This window comes from Monodon monoceros, unplaced genomic scaffold (genome assembly GCF_005190385.1).
Source record: "Monodon monoceros isolate NGI ecotype Baffin Bay Population unplaced genomic scaffold, NGI_Narwhal_1 Super_Scaffold_2, whole genome shotgun sequence".
NCBI lineage: Eukaryota > Metazoa > Chordata > Mammalia > Artiodactyla > Monodontidae > Monodon > Monodon monoceros.
In genome coordinates, this window is record NW_021703776.1 from 46,367,735 (window position 1) to 46,391,770 (window position 24,036).

The window sequence follows — 24,036 nt, forward strand, 5'->3', positions numbered from 1 at the left end:
AAGCACCTATTATGTGCCCTCACTTTGTCATCCCAGGAACTCATATTGAATACATAACCCTAGCTGTCAAAGAACTTTCTATTCATTCATCCCTTCTCTTTTCCGACCTCTACTGAGTAACCACTCCTTGCCACATTGAAGAGAAAAGCTTAGAAAATGACTTCTTAAAAAAAAAAAAAAAAAAAAAATCAGTCAAGCCATAAGGAAGTTACCTGTCCTTTAATTAAAAAAGAATCCTCAGGGCTTCCCTGGTGGCGCAGTGGTTGAGAGTCTGCCTGCCGATGCAGGGGACACGAGTTCGTGCCCCAGTCTGGGAAGATCCCACATGCCGCGGAGCGGCTGGGCCCGTGAGCCATGGCCGCTGAGCCTGCGCGTCCGGAGCCTGTGCTCCGCAACGGGAGAGGCCACAGCAGTGAGAGACCCGCGTACCGCAAAAAAAAAAAAAAAAAAAAGAATCTTCAAGTCAAATTCTAACACTTCTCTGGTCATAATATACCTAGGAAAATTCATTTAATTTATATCTTTGTGTCCATAGCTGTTTTGTTCGTTTAAATTATAGCCCACAGTCTGAGCCGGGGGAGGAACAAAAATTGATGGGAGAAGAAATCAAGTTTAATGCAATAAACCTCACAGTTCCACCAGAGACTAGGGGAAGTCTTCTCTCCACGACATGACAACAATGCCTCAACAACTGTCCCAGGGTCACTCAGCAGTGTGGTCAGCTAGGAACAGAGCTGCCAGTCCTGCCTTTCTGTCCACTCCCCTCACCAGCAGCCCACATTCTCTCCTGTGTTCCCACCACTCCTCACAGCGAGGGTGGGGATGATGAGGTCAGCAGGCACCTCACACGAAACCGAGCACTGGATGGCTAAAGCTGTAGCTGCAATCTCACCTGTAACCTTTATAGAATCTTAATGAGAAGCGAAGCCACACATGGGGGGAAAAGTCAGCTGAGGATTTTAAACACTGGCACAAATGAGGTTCGTTCACTTCACATTCTGCTTCCCCCCGCCCCCGAAATCAGGAGAGCTTCAGGTCTGTGTCAGTTTCAGGTCACTGTCAGATAATCCTCAAAAAGCGAATGCCAAGAACAAAGAAACCAAATCAGGAAAAAAAATAAAAACCTCTGACCAAGCCAAGCCTCTAAATATAGCTTTTCCACTTACCTCAATGCAGATAATTCTAAGATATATATTTCTGATTCTATTCATTGCATTTAAAAGAGAAAGACCACACCAGGGTAAGCAATGCAGGGTGGTCAGACACATAATCTAATGACAGTGTGTGGAAGCCACTACAGAAGACAGCAGGAGCACTGCCAGATGGTGCGGTGGGGCTGAGTGGCTGATTTCTATGCAGAGCTGCCGATGTTTTCCAAGTACGGATGGCTCTCATTGAAATGAAAATAGAAAATGCAGGACCAGAGCCCACACTAAACATTCAGTTTAGTAAAGACAGAAAACTGCCCACGAAAGTGGAAGGTACTTGGCCTTGCTATATTCTCAGTAGAGAGAGAGGAGCCTTCCTCCTGCAATCTTTTTACCGTTAGGCTAAAAGCCTGTCAGTCTTTGCAAAGGAAAACGGAACTGATAGCTGCGTCTTGTGCATTTGTTTTCTAGGGCCTGAAACGATGCTTTTCTGAGCCATAAGATTTGTTTGCAACTATACACTTGGCGAAAAATATGAAGAATCAAGAGATCAGCAAGAAATGGCTAGCTAATGTGATTCTTCCAAAATGATAAAAGTACAGCCATCATAAGGCACCCGTAGCTCCTCACCTCCAGTCCTCTTTCTTACTAAGAAAACGAATTTTGAAATTATTGGAACATCATAGGAGAATGTGGCAGCACATTCATTCTACCCAATTTCAGTGAGATAATGTCTGGAAAGGACCAATTGTTGTAAATAAGCTTCACCAACGAACAGGAAGGACACAAGAAGAAAAGTGATAGGTCAGTGAGCGGCGGTTTTGGTTTTTCTCATGTCTATTTTAATTCTGTGGGTTCTCCAAGTTCCCCCCTGCACTACCATGGTTAGTGCACGGTAACCAAACTGCTCTTACTACTTTTTCCCTCCACCTCACCAACATCCACTAAGTCACCTACACCTTCCCTGGCTGCCTAAGTTACCCCTGCTTTGGTCTCCCAACAGCTCAGTCATACTCAGTATCACGGCACTTTTGTTTTCTTTTGGCAGCCACTGATGTTTACCTGGAGGTGATCCGAACTTCACGGAGATCAACTACAGCAAGGTGTGTCATTATCCCAAAAGAAATGGCACTGTCCAATGCACGTTGTGTCGTGTTCAATGGGGTCTTGAGTCCACTCCTGGAAAAACAACTCTGGGTCTTCTGACCACCACAGAAGCAGATCCCACCAATAAGTGAGCTCAAGGAAATAAGTATGTGTGGGAGGAGGGGTGGGGCGTGGAGGTCTCCACCTCCTCCAGGTGAGGTGAAGCGGGAAGGGGCAGGGAGTTGGTAGGAAATTTCTCAAATAGGGTCAGGTGGGAGGGCATCAGAGTAACAAAGGCAAAAATCGCCACTCTAGTTTGGGCCAAAGGGGAAAAAGGAATGATGGCCATACTTCCAAATAAAGAAGCCAACTAGGTTCATCACCTATCATCTCCTTTCTTCATCTCTCCTCTACATTCCAGTGGTTTTCAACTATTGCTGCATCTTCAACTCACTTGGGAGCTTTGTAAAAATGACCAGACTGTGCCCCAGATTAATTAAATCAGAATCTCTGGATGAAACGCAGGCATCAGGAGGTCTTAAAGTCGCCCAGGTGATTGCAATGATCAAGTAAGATGGAAAACACATCTCTGTTCCATTTTTCTCTCTCTTCACTTCTCCCCAGACCCCCATGCCACACACCTGCGTGGTGTTAACTGGCTGAATTCCTGACTAGTGCAGCAGGAGGCAATACACAGGCTTCAGAGTAAATATGAGCTGACTTCAATCCTGGCTTTGCCATTTACGGGCACCTGCCTGGGTTCATGGCCTCTCTGAGCCACAGTTTCTCATCTGGGGAGTAATGGGAGCTTACCACGATGAATGTAGATTCTTAAAACATGTTAATATCTTTTTTATTTTCAGAGATCAATGTCACAGAGACATTCCCCATGTCCGCAAACTATTGTTTTTTTCTCACCTCTTAGGAAAGCTCCCACTCAAGGTCTAATAATTTCAAAGTTGATCACTCCAGGTATATTTGCTTATTAGCCCAAAATGATCTGAAATCAGTAGGACTTTAGGAGTTGTGAAAGGTATTAGTTTCCTGGATTGCTCTGAGGTGAAATCCAGGTATGATGGTTAATTTTATGTGTCAACTTGGCTAGGCTACAGTCCCTAGTTTTTTGGTCAAATACAAGTCTAAATGTAGGTGTGAAGGTATTTAGATGTGATTAACATTTAAATCAGTAGACTGTTCCTTTGCACATGTCACTTAACCCCAAAGTTTAAAAGTATTAGAATTCTCCCCTTTCTCAGTGAGAATGCTAGTAGAGTTTAGAACCCCCAGCTGCTTCTGGTCACCAGATGAAGTGAAGATAATAGTAGGAATCTGGGGAATACAGAGATAGTTTAGTCAGCATCTTTTGTTAGAATATTCAGAGTACTTCTGACTTTAAAAAAAAAAAAAAATCAAGGGTATATCTTCTAAAACACATATATTGGAGCATTTAAGGGGGCAACTAAAAATAAGGTTAAATGCATTTTGGTGAAGCTTTTAGTAAATGATCCCAAAGATACCAGGAGATGAAAGAATGCTCCTTTCAGTCAATACTTGTGTTAACCATTGTGTGATAAAACAGATAGTTTGAAAATTCCAGTTAATTCCGAAGACGTTTGGAATTTGCCTCTTCACTCAGCATTATTAGTTCCTACTGACCTGCTGCTGTGCAGTGTTGTGAATATTAGGCACATTATCAAATTGTTATTACCACAGGCCACCTTTCATCAGTTAATATAATAAAATATTTATATTATGATAAACATTATGTACTTCGACCAAAACAATATAGTGTCACTTCTTAAATTTAAAAAAATTCAATATATGCTTTATACAATATCAAAATAGCTTAAATGGTACTGTTTTTCAAAAAATGTGCTTCTGCTTATCCCATAATCCTTTTAGTATTTTCTTGGTAATTCAGCAAAACTCTTTAAACTGAATAAAATTAGGATTTTGTGCTTCTATGTTTACAGAAAGAGCATATCAGACTGACAAATTTGATAATCTAAAAAAAAAAGAAAGAAAAAACTGTTCTTATTTCAAAGTTTCAAAAAATAAAGGTTATTTACTATGCAGACCAGGACTTCTTGTTTTTAAGATAGCAAATTAGAAAAACATGGTAAGAGTTAGAGGTTACTCAATCAGGTTGAAGCTGGGACTTTTACTCCAGCAGCTCTTGTTCCCCAAATTATATCAGATAATGTTCTAAAGTCTAAACATATTTTAGTTCAAAAAGATACTCAGCTCTTAGATATAAAATGGCACTAAGCTTCCAAATATCAACAGGTTTACCCACCCTCTTCAACTAATGTATCTGTTTTCAGAGTAATCTGCCACTCAGGACCTCTGAATCATAATATTTGAGGAACTGAAACTTTGAGCTAAACTGTTTGTTTGCATTTTCCTGTGCGTAATCACAGGAGAGGGGCATTAATAAAGGGGTTGGAGTATTGGCCACTACCAAGGCCTATTATTTCAGCAGAGTCATGGCAACAGGGCAAAGCTGATGTGTGCAACTGTGACATAATTTCAGCCTGTATTGTGTTGAATGGAAGAGAAGACCAATGTGTCTGCAGATACAAGCAGTAAAATATCCCAGACTAGTTGCAAACCGGAAACAGTATCTATATTTCTCAACAATTCAAGAAAGATAGTGATAAACCTTACCTTAAACTGGCTACAAAAGTATTATTACCTGTAAAGCAAGATGGCGCCCGTAAACTTAAAACTGGCAAAATCCCATTGAACTGCATTTCAGAGAGAGAAGGGAACTTGAAATGGTACTGTTTTGAGGGTGTCCACGAGGGTGGGCAAGCATATGTTCCTGCTAAGAAGAGGAAGTGGTACACCCGGATTTCTTCCTAAGTGAGAGGTCTTTATAAACTCATCCTCATGGGGGCTGTTTTAAATGGAAAGAAAATGACACACAGTCCCCAACTAGGCTTCTGAACTGTTTGGAGAGGGTTGCCACTTTCCCCAGACATTAGGTTACTGTGGGGGAATTTTCCAAAGTTGTCAACAATTCCATTTTTAAACTCAGTTCTTCCTCTCCACATAAAACAGATGCGAGGCAGCGTGAACTATATTTGGTCTAGCAGGAGATATAAGTTTTTTTTACATTGCTGACTCCTACCTGACAGTGGAAGACGTATTCTGGTGTGGTTTTCTTAAACTTCATGTTCCAAACCAAGGCCACTCCATCTGGTTCATGGGGAGCATCTTCGTTGTTGTTGTAGGAAGCGACCATCAGCTCGGGGTACTGGATGGAAGAGGTCACAAGGATGGCTTATGCCAAGATGACGACACAAGGAAAACATTCTTATTCCAACAGACACATGCTATATTACATCCTTTAGATGGCACTTTCTTTTTAAGCTGTGGCACACTTAATACCAACTTCACGTCTCAACCCACTGCAATCTGGTTTCTACTCCCAACAAACGTTCCACGTGTGCTGCCATAGTCACCAATGACTACTAAACTGCATGCTCTGCTGGATCTCTCTGGGCTATGTGACATTTGGGCTACTCCCTCCTTTCTCCTCTGTTGGCTTCCATGACATCTTTCTCTCCTGATCTTCTTCCAAACCACTCTTTTCAGCCCCTACAGTTTCTTCTATTACCTATATTCCAAGGGGGGCTGTTTTCTGCCCTTATTTGTCTCTATCGACACACTGTCCCTGGGTGAACTCATCAATAGCTTTAATAAGCATTAGTACACTGACAATGTTCAAATCTTTATCTCTAGGCTTGATTTCTCTCTGAGGTGCAGATTTTACAGCTACTGGGGATTTCTCAAGGCTGTCCATAGACACGTCAGATGCAGTGCATAGGAAAGCGAGCTTGTTGCCTTCTACAAAAACCTACTGCTCTTTCAACATTCCCTCTTCCAACATTCATCCCTTTAGTGCTTTGCACTGACATTACCTAGCTGTCCAGGCCAGACACTCCAAGTTCATTTTTTACTCCTCCCTCTTTCTCATCTTCATATACTGTGTTTCACTACTTCCTCAATGGTAATTCAAATGCATGTTTTCTTTCTATCCTTAAGATCAGAGGGCTCCTAAATGAATTTCTTGTCTGGATGAAGACAACAGTCTTTTAAATGGCTTCCTGCTTCCAGACTTGCCATGCCCTACCCTCACCTACTCCACTCTTCATCCTTTGTCAATATGATTTTACAAAACATACATTTGGCTAAGTCACTCCTCTGCTTAAAATACTTTAATGGCTCATCATTACTTTCAAGATAAAATCCAGGTCATATAGAATCCTTCATCATCTGTTATTTTCTACTTTCTCTGCTTAATCTCTTCCAACCTTCCCTCCCTCCTCCCAACCCCACTCTATGACCCAGCCTCCCTGGGCTAGTTCTGAGGTTCATAGGTACAGCCTCTGTACCATGAGTCTGATACTCACTCTCATTGGAATGCCTCTTCTGTGTTGGTTACATCATTAACTTATTCGTTAAGACTCGATGCAGGCACCAAGTCCTCCAGACAATCCTATCTAACTATCCACCACCCCTCCTTGCCTCTCATCAGCTCCCTTAGCAATTATGTGTGTCCCCCTATTAAAGCACCTGTCAAACTGTATTATGGCTTCTCCTGGTCTATGTCTGTTACTAGATTGTAAGCTCTTTGAGTATAGGGACTTGTTTTTATTGACCTCTGAATCCAGAGTATAGTAAGTCCTAGCACAATAAACTTGTGCCAAAATCTGTTGAATTACAAATGCTCTTTCTTATGTTAGTAACCCTGTGCTCAGCGGCAAGACCTTATCTTCAATCCTTTGTTGTTAAATAACACCAACAATTAAAAGCTGAAGTAAAAGATACACAAGTAGTAAAGTAACAAAGAGGACTCTACAGTGAGTAGAAATACCTACTCACCATACATGAACTCTATGCTGAGTGTTATAAATAAACTGAGGCTGAATCTCATGGCAGGTATTTAGGGGTTAGAGTACATTTCATGAAAATGTCATTCCTACCTGGGATTCCCATAAGGCAGCTCCGTTAAAAATAGCATCAGGATTATAGCAGATCATATCAGTCTTTGCTCACAGGTAATTTTTCCCTTCTTTTTCACTACACTGTATATATTTAACATAAGATTGTCTGTATAAATTTGAACATCAACTTTTTTTCTATCAAAAATAATTAAACCTAAGTCTTCTATGTGATTGTAGTCATTCTTTGAGCTCCCTCAACTTAAGAAAGCTGCAGAGAGTTACAACTCACCAGTTGGTACAGAGAAAGTATAAGCCTACAACGACACACACGTATGTGGCCACCAGGGGAAAGTAATCATTCTTTATTAGAAAACACTCCTCAGCGGATGAATCAAAGGCCTGTTAAGAAAGGCCTTTGATTCGAAGCCCATTCAAAGAAACTAACATCCAGATAAACACAGAAGTCTCCAGACTGTCCATCTGAAGTTTAACTATGTCACATGTGAAAAGGCAACTCTATAAACATCAACACCACTACCATAGTGGCCAATGGACAGCCAGATGTGTCTGGAATAATATCCCACAGCTCCACATCTGGGTCTCATCGCTGGCTCCCACTTGCAGTTCTTCTTTTTTCATTAAAAAAATATTTTACATTATTGGGTTTAAAACTCCTTTAGAAAACAGGGAGAATTTCTGTAAAATACCAGTGAAATGCTTTTGGTGAAATATCTATAACTAGGATCAAAAGGCCTAAAGATACTGATTAACTCTTATCTCTTGAAAGTGTTTGTGATTTCAAAGTCTCCTCTAGTATGTTTGAACGTGACTAATCATATTTTCTTATTTTCCGATAAAAAGTAGTAAATCTCTGCACGATTATTTAAACTTTAAAGGTTAAAATTATTATCTTAAAGAGAATATTAACTACTAGGAAGTGTGTGACTACTCACGGGGCTGAATTATCTAATATTTAACCTAGGAGAATTTTACCCGGAAATTACCAGATCTGCTCTCAAGCTGCTTTTTCCTATAAAGAAATAAAATCTGACATTTATTGGCGAGGAAGGAACCAACATGTTTTAAGTGCCATTATGTGCCAAACACTGGGCTGTGGAACATGTTCACTCATTTGATCCTTACAATTCTCTAAAGTAAGCAATGGTTTTCCCACTTCTACAGACAAAGAAGCCAAGGGTCCCTGGGTAAGGAACTTGTTCCAAGTTAAGTTGCTAATAAATGATAAAGTGAGACCCTGCTTGAAGTCTATTTGGTTTCAAAGACCATGTCCCTTCCAGCCCACTGTGGCATGCGTCAAGTGCCCCCGCCCCCCATGCATATGAGAGGCACTGGTGCCAGGTAAAATGTGGGACACGAATTTCAACAGTAACATGCTTTGCTTTATAGGAGCTCATCACTTAGCAGAGGGAGGTGAGACACATGTATGAATAACTACAACACAAATATAAAAGCAGGACATGCTAAGATGGAGATACAAAAGGAGGTCTATCAAAGCACAGAGGAGAAAATAACTACTTTAGTTGGAATGGGGTATGGTAGGGAGAGATGTTGGAAAGGACTTCTGAGAAGAAATGAGACTTGATTGGGCCCTGTTAAATGGCTAGGTGATTAGGAGAGAAGTGAGAGGAGAGTATAGACGAGGGTAAATATTGTATAGTCAGGTAAATATTGATGCAGGAAATCTCTCTTGGGTGTCTGCCTGGTTCACAGTGATTCTCCCAATCTTTGGAGATTACCTCAATACACAGGTGTCTAACTTCCCAGGGACAATTAATTCATTGCAGGGTTCATACCTGACCCAGCTGGGGCAATCACATTCTCTAACTTCGCTACTGTAACTTTTGAGCTGAGACACAGAACCCATGGGCTGGCAAATGAGTCAGCTTACGACAGCATCTTATTGGTGAAGCCTCTCAAGCTGCTCAGATTTATACTCCTGAGTCCCCGTTCTTCATCTCTTCCGTGGATTCCCTGAGCACCCTAGTAGCTCTCGAATAAATTTCCCTTTTTCCTTAAGGTAGCCAGGGGTAAAGTTTTCTTTACTAATGCAGTGGAGAATATATTCAGGAGACAGTAGGTTATAGCACCTGGCTGGGAGGCAGGTGATAGGAAGAGATGAAAAAGATAAAAGGGCTGCAGATGCCTCAGGGCATCCTCACAGAAGTCACTGAGTACAGGCTAATGATTTTAGACTTTACTCTGGGAGTCATACTCTGCAACTACTAATACTACTAATTCTACTACTACTTTAACATTTATTCAGTATTTTTTATATACTAGACAGTTTTAAAACTCGAAGTGTTTTAAATACATTTACTCATTTAATACAATAAGCATGTGAGCTAGGTACAATTATCATTTTATGAGTGAGGAAACTTAAGCCAAGAAAAGTCAGGTAATTTGCTCAAGGTGACACTGAGAGCAAATAAGTAATCTTTACAAATAGTAAACTGGAAAAGTACTTACAATGACTCAACAGTGTAGAGAATTGAGGCAGGGAGACCAGTTAGGAAGCTATTTCCTAATATAAGCACAAAGTGGAGGCCATGACATAAAGTAGGTATCAACTCCACATGTAAGTGGATTTGAATTGATCACAGTGGGGGTCTTTTTGCTACCGTAAATTTGATTGGGTTTTGCAATTAAATGAGCTATCAAAAATTACTTGAAGAGGGATGGGGGAAGAATGGAGTAGGAAGTTGGGGTTAGCAGATGTAAGCTATTATATAGAGAATGAATAAACACCAAGGTTCTACTGTATAGCACAGGAAACTATATTCGATATCCTATGATAAACCATAATGAAAGAGAATATAAAAAGAATGTATATATATGTATAATTGAATCAGTTTGCTGTACAGCAGAAATTAACACAACATTGTAAATCAACTTTACTTCAATTAAAAAAAAAAACGACTTGGCTTTGTATCTTGGATGACTCCAAGGTTCGAGGATGCAACTTACATATGAGAGGAATATACATGGTGGGAGTGAGATCATAAGTCTGGTTTTGTATATGTCTGCCAAATCTGTCATGTGATATGTGGATAGTATTATTGACCCCCTGTGCTAAACAATATTCAATGAATAGCAAAGTTGACATAATTCCCCCAAGCACCCAAATGTCTTCCAGGGAATAATGTTTGGGGGATATTTTGCAAATACCGCAAAGTTAAAGTGTTCTTGTTTAAGAAGTACAAGAGGTCACAGCAAAGCTATGCAGGCATCTTACAGTTTCTTCCTTTTTCCCCCTCTGTTCCATTCTGTTCCATTCATAATCATCCTACGTATACGTGCCTCTGCTAGACGCTAAGGCTATGCCTCTATCCTTTTCTTCCTTCTTAATGTCACTGGATTGCCTGTAGATTCACTCAGAAAGTCTCTTCATTCCATACGTATGTCAACCTGGTCCTTTGAACCCCAAAATTGTTATGATGTAAGGGCTCTAATTCCTGTTTCTCATGCTCCAAAGAAAATACATTTTTCAGAAATGCAAACCCCTTCCCCACAGTGTAGATGGCAGGTTACACAAAAATGGGGAAAAACAGATGCAGTCTCTCTATGGGGGAGTTTCTGCCCTTTCCAGTTTCACCTCCTGCAACAAAAACGACACACAAGATCCTGTGTGGAAACAAACCTATCTACAGGCAATAGGGCCCACCACACGCTGAGGCCAGGCAGGGACCAGCCCCACTGGTGAGCCCCCTGCTGCCTCCTCAGGGAGAGTTATCAGTGAAACCTGCCTTTGAGGAATGTGTCAGATAAGGTTCCTGTGTAATTTCCAGGCTCTGAACAAGTGAACAAGCCGAGCTAAGTGTCTCCTCAGCCTTGGATCTGCTTTCTGCACACACACCCGAGCAAGCTCACAGAGCACCCACGCACTGGCGGGAAGTGGCTGGGCACACCCTGCCTGTATTAGCCCCTGCACGACCATGCCCTGCGTGCTCTCTTGTTTGGATGTAAAAAGAGATTCAAGGGGAGAGATCACTTGCCCACTTCGTGGCTGCTGACAGTCTGGCTGCAGGGGTTTACATTCCTCTTCAGTGTTCCTGTTCTCAACGTGACTAAATGGGGCTCTTCACATCACCTGCTTTACTGCTCTGCCTAGAACACACTCTTCTCCCCTCCATTTGTCTAATCCCAGTCTTCTAAGATGCCCTGTCCAACCAGAGACAGACTCCAACCTCCACTGAATCCTGAAAGCAGTTGCTCTCGGCCCTACGTCACTCAGCCCTTAGAACCTCTTTTGGTTCCAGATTCATAAGCCCTTTGTGGGAGGCACTGGTAAAGAGCATATGCCTGAAAGTGCTGAAAGACTTGGGTTCAAAGCCCTGCTGTACCACATCCTAGCTGAGTGACGGTTAGTAAGATACTTAGTTGCTCTGAGCCTCAATTGCTTCAGCTATAAAATTAAAATAGTAACAGTGGCTGCCTCACTTGATGTTGTGAGGGTGAAATAAGACAATGCCTCCAGAGCAGCTGGAACAGTGCTTAGTATATAAGAAACACAAATTAAAAGCTAGCCATGATAATTATTCCCAATAAATGCACAGACTATAAGAAAACAGAAACTGCGCTGTGTATAAATGCCCAGTACTTATCATCCCTATTTCCCTCATTGCTATTATGTCATTGTCATTACAGGAGGGGACGCAGCATGGTGATCAAGAATGTGAGCTCAGGAGTCAGACCACCTGAGTTCATATTCTGACCTCACCACAATTAGGCTGTGTGCCTTTATGTGCATTATTTAACTACTCAGTGCTCGGTAAATTATACACTAATTGAGTAGGCCATTAAATTGGCTTTTGGTAAATCTGCCTGCTTTCACTATGAATGCTACACTAGGGAGTTTAGATTTTTTTTTTCTTGCAGGCAATAGGGAGTTTTAATCCCGGGAGTGAAGTGATCAGATTTGCGTTTTTAGAAAGATTATTTGGCTAGATGTCTAGAGGGAAAACTATAGGTGGACAAGTTTGGATGTAGAAAGAACACAAGAAGGTTAGCAACACTACAGCTGTAAGATGATGAATATATGAGCGGCGAAACGGACAGTCTTGGTGACAGACTGGGTCTGGGAGATAAGGGAGAGAAAGTTTCTAATGTTAATGACGAAAGTTTTGCTTTAGGTCCTTGGGTATATTGTGATGGCTTTAACATAGAATAGAGGAAGCAAAAAAGGATTTCAGACGTGTGGAAATAATGAGTTAGTGATTAGTTTGAGATTCTATGGGACACCTGAATGGATCTGTCTGGTGTGTAAAGTGGAATTCAGGAGGGAGATTGGGCGGGGGATAGAAAAAGGCTGCCCACGTGGTGCTTGAATCCATAGCAGTGGAAGAGATCTCCCACAGAGAGCATGTCGAGAAGAGTAAGGTTGAGGGCATGACCACGAGGACCATGAGGGTAGGAGAGGAAAAAGAAGTCTTGGAGGAGTTCGAGAACTGAAAGAGAGTTGAGCTGTGGAACTCAGTGGAAGGATAATATTTTTAGAAGTATGGGGAAGTCAACAAAGCTGGATGACAAAGAGAGGTCGGGGCAGATTAAGGCTTAAAACTATTCACATGGATTTGACAAGTAGGAAATCATTGATGACTTTAGTGAGAGCAGTTTCATGGACAGAATGGCCTGGCTCTTCGTCTGGTCCCTAGTAAGTACTCAATGTGTATGAATAAGAGAGTGCAAACTTTAAACTGAAACTTCAGTCAAATGAGAAAGAAAACCAATAGGCACAGAAAAAAACTGCAAGTTAGTGAACACATCCAAAATAGTGGAGCAATTCTCTCTTATTTTTTTTAAAATACAAATGCCATGAGAACCCAAGTCCAGTTTGTCCCATCCCAGCAACAATTCTTACCTGGAGAGACCAGTCCATACAAGTGACTACTCGGTGCTTGGACCAATGCTCATCGTAGAACTGACGATTGAAAGAAAGGTTGGCTCCAGCCTGGACATCCCTAGGAGGGTTTAAACATCAAAGACAAATATGATGCTTCAAAACGGGGCTTTATCTCTAGTGCTCATACTGAAAGAATGAAATGGCAAGAGCGTGGCGCACAATACTCTCTAAAGCCAAAGCATCAATTTAGACAGCAAACTCTGATCATAAATAAACTAAAGGTGATCTCCTTTCTGCAAAGCTCTCTCTAACCTGGCCCAGAAAAGGTTCCCACATGTTGTTCCAAGCCTGGTGTGAAATGTCAAATTTGTTTCAGGTTCCTATCTTGAGCAGTTCTAAAGCATTCTCCTCCCCCTAATAAGCTCTGCCTTGAATCAGAGTTTACAAGAAATCTCCCAGCTCGCAAGGAAGCGCAGCACATTTGGAGAGTCTTTGGTATCAATACCACCTTATCTGGCCTTAGACCAGAAATGACATGCATGTCTCTCTTTACCTGTAATTTCTGATTGAAGGTGGCAGTTGCCTCCTTGCTCAATAACAAGTGAAAAGTTCTACAGTGAGACAGGCCTGCTGGGGAGTGAGGGATTCACCAAACACCTTAGGTACTTAACATAGACCAAAATATCACCTGGGTGGAGGAAGATTACACTTTGGCTACTGTTTACTTGCTTGATATTCAACTGGCTGCAAAACCTCCTCTGAAGAACTCTGCACTGGTCATGCATTCGCTCCACAAGACCGAGTGTTTAAATTGAGTCATGCTTGTTCTGTGTCAGCAGCTATGGGATCTGCATAAAAAGCTGCCTATACTCCTTGGGCTTCAGTTCAGGAATTCTTCCGCACTCACCCTTTTTTTTCTGTTCATTTGCTTCATTCCATTGCTTTGCACCCTGTATCACTTGTCCTATATAGTTCTTGTTCAGACTGGGTGACTTGACCTCAGATTAGGTACTTGGGCTCCAAGCAGCTGACTTATTATGACTTTTTTTTTTCCCCCTGCTATCCTTTCCTCAGTTCCACCACTGCAAACTCAGGCAAGAGGTACGTGCCCCCAAATATCTGCCAGGAGCCCAGTATAACACTGTACCAGACACCCAGAGGGAAAGAGGACTCAGCAAACTAACTGAGCCATAGAGTAATGGCTTTTTAAAAGAAAACAAATATAACACATATATTCCAAATATTATTCTCTTTGATGTAGTCTAACGATGCTGTTGACTGTTTAGAACATTTTTAGAACTCCCTTTTGAAACTGTTTTCAGAGCCACGGTTACATTGCCTTGAGCATCTTCAACGATGACAGGTTGGCCTTTGACAATGTATTTGAAATTTAGAAGTAGTAAAATGTCAGGTCTAATGAAAAAGGCAGGTAATCTCATCTTTTCATGTTGTTCTTGGCCAAAAGAAATTGGTGGCTAAAAACCAGCTATATCGCTCACAAAGCTCATAAAGCGCCTCCAATTATCCACACGAAGATGGTTGACAGCCCCTGCCGAACGTAATACATATGTTGCAGTCACAGGGAAAGTCATTTGGGGCCATTTACTTCTAATGGTTAGTTAAAAGTAAATGGCACTTGTATTTCCTAAAAGGCATATACACATAATCTTATGGCATCAAAAGAGGAAAGAGTTGCCAGTCTCTGTTTGCTGTCTCCCACATCAGTTAAGGTCTCCCATATCTCATGTTTATTTTCTTCGGCTTCCTGTTTGCTTAGACATCAAAAATAGATCTACTGGATATAACACAAATCTCCTTTTGCTGCTTATGTTTTCTCAGAGGACAATGTACATGACTCTGCCAGTCTCTATCACCTGGGCTGTTCCCCAGATATCAAGTTCAAAAGCATTTCATGGAAGCACATGATAATTACAAGGAAACTCTAAGCCAGAAGTCATAACCAAAGCCCTTAGTCAAAGCTGTTCAGCAAGATCAGCTCCGGAATTTCATACTCCTCTGATTTGTTAGGCTTGGAACTTGCCTACTCAAAACATAAGTGAATTTAGAATCAACAGAGAACTTATCACAGTATTTTTTTTAAATGCACACAAGAAACTAACCCATCTTTTTCCTCTAACTCTCGACCACTATAGTCAAAGAAGATATCGGAGTCTTCTGCCAGCGCTCTTTCAATTACCCGTATTGTCCGATCAAAAAAGATGAGAAATTCCTCTGAGTGAAGGATCTGCTGTTTTTCTTCCTCTGTCAGCTCCCTTGGAGGAGCTATTTATGTAAAAGAGATTATTGGGAAAGAAAAAAAAAAAAAGGGATAATTAAAACATTTCAAGAGGAATCCAACTCTTGAAAGACATTGCTTATCAAAAGAGTGATAAGACACAGTGAAATAAACCATTGTTAATAGTAATTCTAAATTACTCTTAAATTCACATCAAAGGTTTTTGCAGATGTCTTCACTGACAATTTTACAAAAAGATTTCATATCTGGACTAATTACTATTTTGAAGAGTTGAAAAATATTACAAATGAAAATGATTGGTGTGTTTTAACAATGAGTTCTGAACGTTATTTTCTTTAGAACTGAACTTGAAAAACAGCTCAAATAGTACATAATAGAGAAATCTATAAAACCATGTATATCAGATTGTAAAGCTGCGCATACTAAATAATTAAGATCTATAATATGATCTAGATAGCACCTTTCCTCTTTCTACTGATAAATTCATTTTATTTTAGATAGTTACTTGATAAGACTGATTGATTGTTATATAGATTCTCCTCAAAAACTGAAACGTGTCCTTCCAAACGCACCTTTACCCAAGGTATCTTCTGCTTTTAAACAAACACATGGAACAAATAAATGCTATAAGACACCTCATAATTGTTACTATGCCTTACTTTTCCAGCATGATTAATCTTATAAGACTAAATTTGAAGATACAAAATAAGGCAAAGAGAGATTAAATAACTAGCAATATGTCATAGTGTCTGAAAGTCAGCTCACCTCAGAGTCACGATTAGGTTATATAAACTGTTCCTTCAGTAGCAGGGTTTACATAAAACTATAGAGGAAGGATTAGGAACTCCCCCAGAGTGAGAAATCCCTAAGGGCAGAAACTGTCAGCTGAACCTCTGTGGTTCTTCAGGAACCTCAGTTCAACTTTTGTGCAGAGAGACTTCAATAAATGTTTGATCAATTACCCTTCCAGTAGGACCAGAAGCTCCTGGAGTTTAAGCTACAGGAGGAAGGTAGTGCCTTAAAACCATAGGGGTCCCTGGTGGAATGACTCACCCACAGAATTTCCCAAACACTTCCACAACCATCCTCATAACCAGGACCGATTTCTACCTGGCCACATGGTCAGAGGAATCATTTAGGTATAGCCACCTATAGCATAATGTTTTATGGAAGTGTTATTTGATTTGATTAATGGTATCTTGAAGCCACTGTCCTGAGAAATCTGAACTGTCAAGAAGCCCTCCTGCAGAGCCATGGAAGTAGATCTCAAGCTTTTAATGTTCATAATGTCTTTCCCCTTCTGGCCTCCCCTCCCCTGCCCCAGGCTGAAAGGCATAAGAGGTCTGGAAAGACTCCAGGGTCTGTATTTGTACAAGAAATTAGAATGATTATGATGTAGTTGATTCACACCTCGAGAAGTGGAAAAACATGATTCATCCACTACAGCAGAAGATTATCTCCAAATACAGCTCACCCTGGTGTTTCTAGCAGCCCTAAATATAGCCAGAAATATTTCTTTGTTGCTGAACTTTCCAGAGCCCTAAATGTGCCCATGTGTATTGGGACTCTCCAAAAACCTCCATCAACAACTGCCGAGCAATGCTGCACAGACACTAGTTTGAGAAATGGTGAAGTGGGCAATGTGTAAACTGTAAATAACAAGAACTCTACAAAACCAGCCTGGAATCCAAGACTTACTCCGCCATTTGCTAGCTTGGATTCTTTAATCAATGAAAGCTCTCTAAGCCGCAGTGTTATCCATAAAATGAGGCAACGATACCTAAACTTTAAGTCTGGTTTAAGACTTAAATATACTGACAAATAGTTCAGCATTCAATAATTAGCAGTTATATATAATTAGTCTACTTTCTAAAACACCCATAAATGAGGCATTTGAGTTTTTTCACCCTGATATAAGTTCAAGAAAACAGTAAAACTACTAAATGTAACTAGGTAAAGGGGAAAACACTAGGGTCCTTTTGTTTTGGTCAGTACTGTTATATAAATAAATAAACTTCACTAAACAAGGATGCTACAGGACCAAGAAGAATGTCTTATTTTAAAAGCTTCATTCGGCTTTTGTCAATGCTGATGGATGACTTGAGACACACTTGAAATTAAGCAGAGATATAGGAATTTTTTCCCTTTATTCCTGTTTTTACATTTTAAAAATATCTATTCTATTCTCTGTTTATCTTTTTGAGCTACTTGTATTCCACCTGTATATTTCCTTACAGGTCCATTACCTTGAATAAAAAACAGTTCCTGTGTAATTTTCTGTAATCTTTTTCTTCCCTGTAGCTTACTGTCATTTTGATCTCAGCTTTCAAGACATACAACTTCTTCTCTAAGAGAAACATAAATGGCTGATCAAAGTGTATTTGCAGAGGCCAAGTTCAGGTAAGTGAAGCAGTAGCGTCTCCAGATATTATGTTTGGCAATACAATATTTGGCTTGAAATTAAATTGCTACTGAAGCAAAACAAAGAACATATTTTATATTAAGCTTTGATGTCTAACAGGGATCAAATGACATGATTTGTTAGCACAAAATAATAAGATGCATGTGCAGATGAGTACTTTTTAAAAGTCATAAACAATATTCAACTTAGGAGTTAAACAGACCTATAGTTATTTTCGCTAAAACCCCAAACCTCTCATATTTAAGTCTTTAAATTGATGTGTTATTACAATGTAATGAAAACATAATGGAGTATCCAGGAACCACAACCAAAATCTGTATTTGGAGGTAAAACCTCTCCAGACATCATATTTCATGAAAAAAAATTAGTTGATTAATGGAGTCCACAAAATTTAAAATATAAGCATAAACAATTAAAATCAGAATTGTATTACTCCAGGAGAGACCCCAAATTCTCCCTAAAATCTCTGTTTCTTCAGCTTTTCCCTATCCCTGGAACCTAAAGAATTATTTTCAACATCTTCTCTGCATAAAAAGGTAGGAAGTAATTTAATAGCAACAGGCGTAACAGCGCAAAACAAGGGCAATGATAATGTTTGATTTTTCTTACAAGTTAAGCAGAAATTGCTATTATAGCAGGTTTGTTGTTTGTTTTTGCAACATGGAGTATTTCTGCCAAGAGCTAACAATATTTTATGCATTTAAAGTGACCTTTTTTAAGAAATAAAGATTCTTCAGGAAAAGTAGTACACATGGATATGACTTACATATGAGCCAATGACAGCACAATTTTCAAACTTACCAAAATTTACCTGAACAGTTATATTTAGCTTGAATAAGAAGTACAAAAACAATGTACTAGAGTCATGAAACTCAAAGTTTAGAGAACAGCCTAATTCTATGAATTCATGGCCTGCAAAATTAAAATCTAGTATGAATTTTATTTTAGGGTCTACTTTTAATTCTTTTTATTATAGAAATGTTAATTTGTCTTGGTACTGCACATGAAAATCCTTTTTATGTGTCTCTCATGTTGATTCTATCCTATTTGCTATGCTTCTTAAATTTTCTTATTGACCTGAATGTGTACTTTTTCAATTTCTTTTTGATTTACTCTATTTACTAGACACTATATCTTTTGATTTCTAGAGTTCCTGGATGTTTTTTCTCTGTAAAAATGTAAAATCTGTAATGGAATCCACAATTTATATTGAGTATTTTACAATCTCATCTTTAGGTCAAAAGTAATTTTTAAAATATCCATTTCAGAAATGTCTTGCCTTGTTTCAATGATATAGCCTTTAAATTTCAATATAAAAATTACATCTTTTAAATATTTTTCAAGAATATGTCAAAAAGATTAAAAAATAAATAAGTAAACCCACATAACTTAAACATTCAATCAGATTAAATAGGGACAGTAGCTCTTACTGAATTTTACAGTGAAATCAGTTCAAAAACGAGAGGAAGAAAACCAAACCAAACTAATAAAGAATGATGTCCTTCTCTGAAGTTAATGTGAGGTTTATGAGTTAATGTGCATTTCCAAGAGTCACGTTTCCAATTCTGTTGCTTTAAATCTCTAAACATGAAGATACTAGGACACTCACATATACAAATTTCCTAAAATTTTATTAAAAGCTAAAAGCTACCTGCTGTTTTCCCTACTCTGATGTGGAAAAAAGAGTGAGAAGAGTAATAAATCAAACCCATATTTCTTTACTGTTTAATGCATTTTTGATGTCACATGGGCAAAAATGTCAAAAGCTAGTGAGCACTGATTTTTTTCCCATCTCCCCCTCAGCACTTTTTTTTTTTTCCAACTCCAAAAACGGCCAGATTTCTCAAAAATGTGTTCCCTGGTTTGAAACTGTGTATGTCAAGTTTCAGCCCAGAGCAAATGTTTATGGCTAAGTAATAAATCCCTGAAACTCAGGGTTCCTATGGAAGTGCTGACACAGCCCTGACTACCATGCAGCTGTATGAATGGCGCCACGATTGTATCTGCTAGAGATTCTTTAAAAAGTTTGCAAAATACTGTCTTGCTTTAAAAAAAAATAGCCAGAGAGAGTTTGATGCCAACATAAACATGCTTTTAACCCACCATGTGCTAATTTGCAGAAAAGCCATTAATAGAGACTTAAGACGCACGGCGCGGCAGTAACAGGAAATGCACTTTCAAACTTCTCTTGGACTTTTAACAGGACTTTAATCAATTCCATGAAGCATGAGTGACAGTTAAAACTGGAGGGTGTTTTTGCTCAGAACTTAAGAAGGAGGTTGCAGTGCTTTGCCAGAGAAGAGGATTTGGAAATTGGGGTTGGGGGGCAGGAGGGAATCCGTGCCAAGACACACAAAATACACCCTGGCTTCTTATCACCCAGTACATCTTAAGGATATTTTGCAAAAAAAAAAAAAAAAAAAAAAAAAGAGGGTGAGGGTATTTTAGTAAACTTTGACTTATTTTGTCTCTTGCTACACCTGTGTTAATGATATTCTATTCACCAGCTTAAATATATACATGTTCTTAGTAGGAGGTTTAAATGTGAACTTGCTTCAATCAAATCCTTTTAGAATCTCTCAGAAAGAGGAACTTGTGCCTTCTGTGGACACCACTGTTACAGATGCTGAATCTACTGCCTGCCTACAGCCGTACCCTAGAACTTGACAGTAATCCACCTCACTCAATGCCTGGGCAGGTTGAAGTGAGTCCCTATGACCACTCCTACAAAGTCCCCGGGGACAACCATGTGCCATGCACTTCGCCAGAGCCACGGGCAAATCGAAAATTTTAAAATCAAATGAAATTCTAATTAGACTTATGTTGCTCTAAACTTGGGACATCTAGTAGGAAATATGGAAGAATCTTTTTAATCTACACTCCATTCTCATGGACACTCCATTTCTCAATAAGAATGACAATCTCAAAATTCTCTTTTTCTCCATAGGCTGAAAATCTCAAAGGGACACAAAATTAGATTTTTAGGGAAACATCAGCTATAGTATTTCTTGCCTTCCCCTTTCTTTTCTTTTTTCATTATTGCTTTCTTGTTTTTTGAAATCCAGTGCTATTACAGGAGGATGGCTTTGTGGGCAAGTGTATAGGCTTTGGAGTCAACTTCAAATCCTGGATCGTGTACTTACACATTATGTATCCATGGGTACATTTTTAAACCTCCCTTTTCCTATTTCTCTACCTATAAAATAGGGAAAATAATAGTATCTGCTTCAAAAGGATGTTGCAAAGGGTACATATTATCTCTGGAGTGTTAAGGAGAGAGCCAAGTACCTAGTAAGCCCCTAATAAGTACTAGTCATTGTTATCACTGGAGCATGTAAAGGCTGCTCCTTCTGATATGGGCAGAGTGTGGAGGAAAACTTTTAATAGTATAGTTAATAGTGATGATCACGGTTAATGTTTCTCTGTAGATCACACGAATAAACCTCAGAATTTAGTGACATAATAATTATACCTGCTCCTTTCCTTTACTGCTATCATTAGGAATATATGATGGCGTGAACTAGATAACATGTCAATTGATAACAAGTGTCTTATTTTACTGCTATTTAGTAATAATTTTACTGGAAATGTGACTGGACTTGTGGATGGTTCGTGTTTTATTTGCTTCTGTCAGTCAAAAAAATAAAGGATTACAGTTTATGTTGCTAAATGTAATGTATTGATCAATCACAGAAAACCTTCCACGCAGGAGGTATACATTCAATTTTTACTTACCTTTATAGTCCCTTATGTTGGTTAAAAAGACAGCAATAAAATGATGACGCAATTTAGCTCCCACACCATACCTTCCTTCACCTCCTGTTTTTTGTCTTTATTTTCCAGTTCTGAATCCTGGCCAACTTTAGGTTCTACCATTTCCTCATCATCCTCATCCTCTAGAAAAAAGAAAGAGAAAAATGCATTATATTCTTTCCTTCAAATCAAAGTGTCTGGCTGATGGTGGGAGGTAGGGGCAGAGGGTAAAGTTCCAATCATTTAGGGCGGCTTCTAAGTAAATCAGTCCACGATGAATGCCCAAGATATACGTTCATGAATACATGAATACATGATCTCCAAAAAGGGCCTCTTTGAAAGTACCCCACGCTTCTGAGAAAACCGCCCCGAGTCGGCACCTGCTACGTCCATCTCCAGGCCCTCACCACATGGGATGTCTTGGAATTGCCTCTCTGACCTCTGAAGCTTCTTCGGAGATGGGCCAGGAACAGATCTTAAAATGTTTCCACCTGTAGCACATTCTCCACAGGGGACACCTGCTGTACAGACGACTCATTTCCAATTTCATTCTCACCAAATTAATTTGGTTTTGACCTACAGGAAAGGGTTAAATACAGGTCTGACCCCAGGTCAAATGCCACTGGCAAGTAAACAACCTGGGGTAGGGCCCCAAAAGTCATTGCCATTGGCCTGGGAGAAAGCAACCAACCTGAAATGGCATTTACACATTCAGAGCAGTTCATGCATTAATGTGAATTTAATGAGCACTAACAAACGGTACCAGTCGGCCACCACCGCCAGATGTTACAGTGCCCTTCCTGCCCTACGCAAATGTGCTCCTACTCTCCCTTTCCTCCCAAACTGCCTTTCTTGGAGGTCCCTTTCAGTGCAGAGTGCTTGAAATCATCAGTCACAGTGTAGAGGATGGAGGGGCAAGACAAACTGTCACAAGAAAATCGAACTTAATGGAATAAAACAGTATAAAAAATTAAAACTTGCTTCCATGGTTTTTAAATATATTACCTTCACTCAAGTATTATATTGATTTCATTGGCTCAAATGGAGTTTAAAAGAAATGACTTCACTTCCTCCACCCCCATCATTCATTCATATATCCATTCATTCAACAAATATTGATATTTACAGATGTTCTGTAAGATCCAAAGCTCTATGGAGAGTCCCATTTCCATCACAATAAATCCTGAGATTTATAGTAACTCAAAATTTCAGCTCTAACCACTTAGAGAATGCATTATATATGCATATTTAAATGCCCAAACAAATATGTATAGCCTGAAAAGCAGCTGTAAAAGTTCTTGATTATATTAAGCAAGTGATTTGTGGAAGGAATATCCATTTTAAAAATATGGATATGTAAAGTATAGTACTGCAATTTAGATACTGAAATACAGTAATCTATATGCATGTGTGTAGACTGTGGAACCAACATCATTACTTTATAATCCCACTAGATACATACTGGAAAGAATGTAAAACACTTTTGAGGAAAACTGTCGTTATTATTAACACATTAACACAGTTATTACTAATGCATTATTACTAACACATACCTGTGAGACAAAAATGTGCACTTAAAATTTTGAAAAGTACACTGTTACCCAGATCTTTAGACAAATAGAACTTTAACATGTTAAATTATAAATAACACATCTAAATCTTTATATATAAAGATATTTCTGCTATCTTCCCATTAAAAGCCAGCTTGGAAGGTCCTGAACAAAATATTCACCTCGACATGATGTATCTTCCTGACCCAAAGACCTAACACAAAGCCCAGTGAGGCACTAGCGGGAGGGAAGTTTCCTCTTCTGGTAAACCTTGGATGGAGAGGCAATTTTCAAAAGGCCACTAATCTGCTGGGAAGTAGCTCCATCTCTGAACCTTCTAGAGACAAGTATTTAAATCCAATGGATTCAGCAGCCGTTCCCTGGCACTTACTAAATACAAGTAAATACAACAAATGCAAAGGTGACAAAGCTCACGTTATGGGTTGAACTGTGTCCCCCTCCCCAAATTTGTATGTTGAAATCCTAACCCCCAGTACCTCAGAATGTGACCTTATTTGGAAATAGTGTCATTGCAGATATAGTTAGTTAAGATGAGGGCATGCTGGAGTAGTGCAGGCACCAAGTCCAGCATGACTAGTGTCTTTATAAAAAGGGGAGATTTAAACACAGATTCACATGCAGGGAGAATGCCATTGAAGATGAAGGCGAAGACTGGGGAATGCTTCTACAAGCTGAGAAGTGCCAAGGCTGGCCAGTAAACCACCAGAGACATAGAACAGATTCTTCCTCATAGCCCTCAGAAGGAACCAACCCTGCCAACATCTTGATCTTGGAATTCTAGCTTCCAGAACTGTGAGACATTCAATTTCTACAGTTTAAACTGCCCAGTTTATAGGACATTGTTATGGCAAGCCCTAGCAAACTAATAAAGCCAGTAGCGTGCCTTACCTTCTATGATCTTATAATCTAGTAGAAGAGATAATGAGATATACAATAATAACAACTAAAGCAGTGATGAATGCTTTACTTGTATCATCTAATTTATTT

The 24,036-nt window shown here is 39.5% G+C and overlaps 1 protein-coding gene across 7 annotated transcripts in view; it reads right to left on the reverse strand.

Annotated features, from left to right (window-relative positions):
- Positions 1-24,036, reverse strand: part of DYNC1I1 (dynein cytoplasmic 1 intermediate chain 1) — a 475,334-nt gene that overhangs the window by 113,159 nt on the left and 338,139 nt on the right. For all 7 annotated transcript variants that reach the window (XM_029233556.1, XM_029233554.1, XM_029233549.1 and 4 more), the window contains 4 exons: positions 21,532-21,621; positions 15,167-15,329; positions 13,065-13,164; positions 5,368-5,493 (listed from right to left, as the gene is read on the reverse strand). In XM_029233556.1, the coding sequence (XP_029089389.1) occupies positions 5,368-5,493; positions 13,065-13,164; positions 15,167-15,329; positions 21,532-21,621 (479 nt within the window). The remainder of the gene's footprint in view (positions 1-5,367; positions 5,494-13,064; positions 13,165-15,166; positions 15,330-21,531; positions 21,622-24,036) is intronic.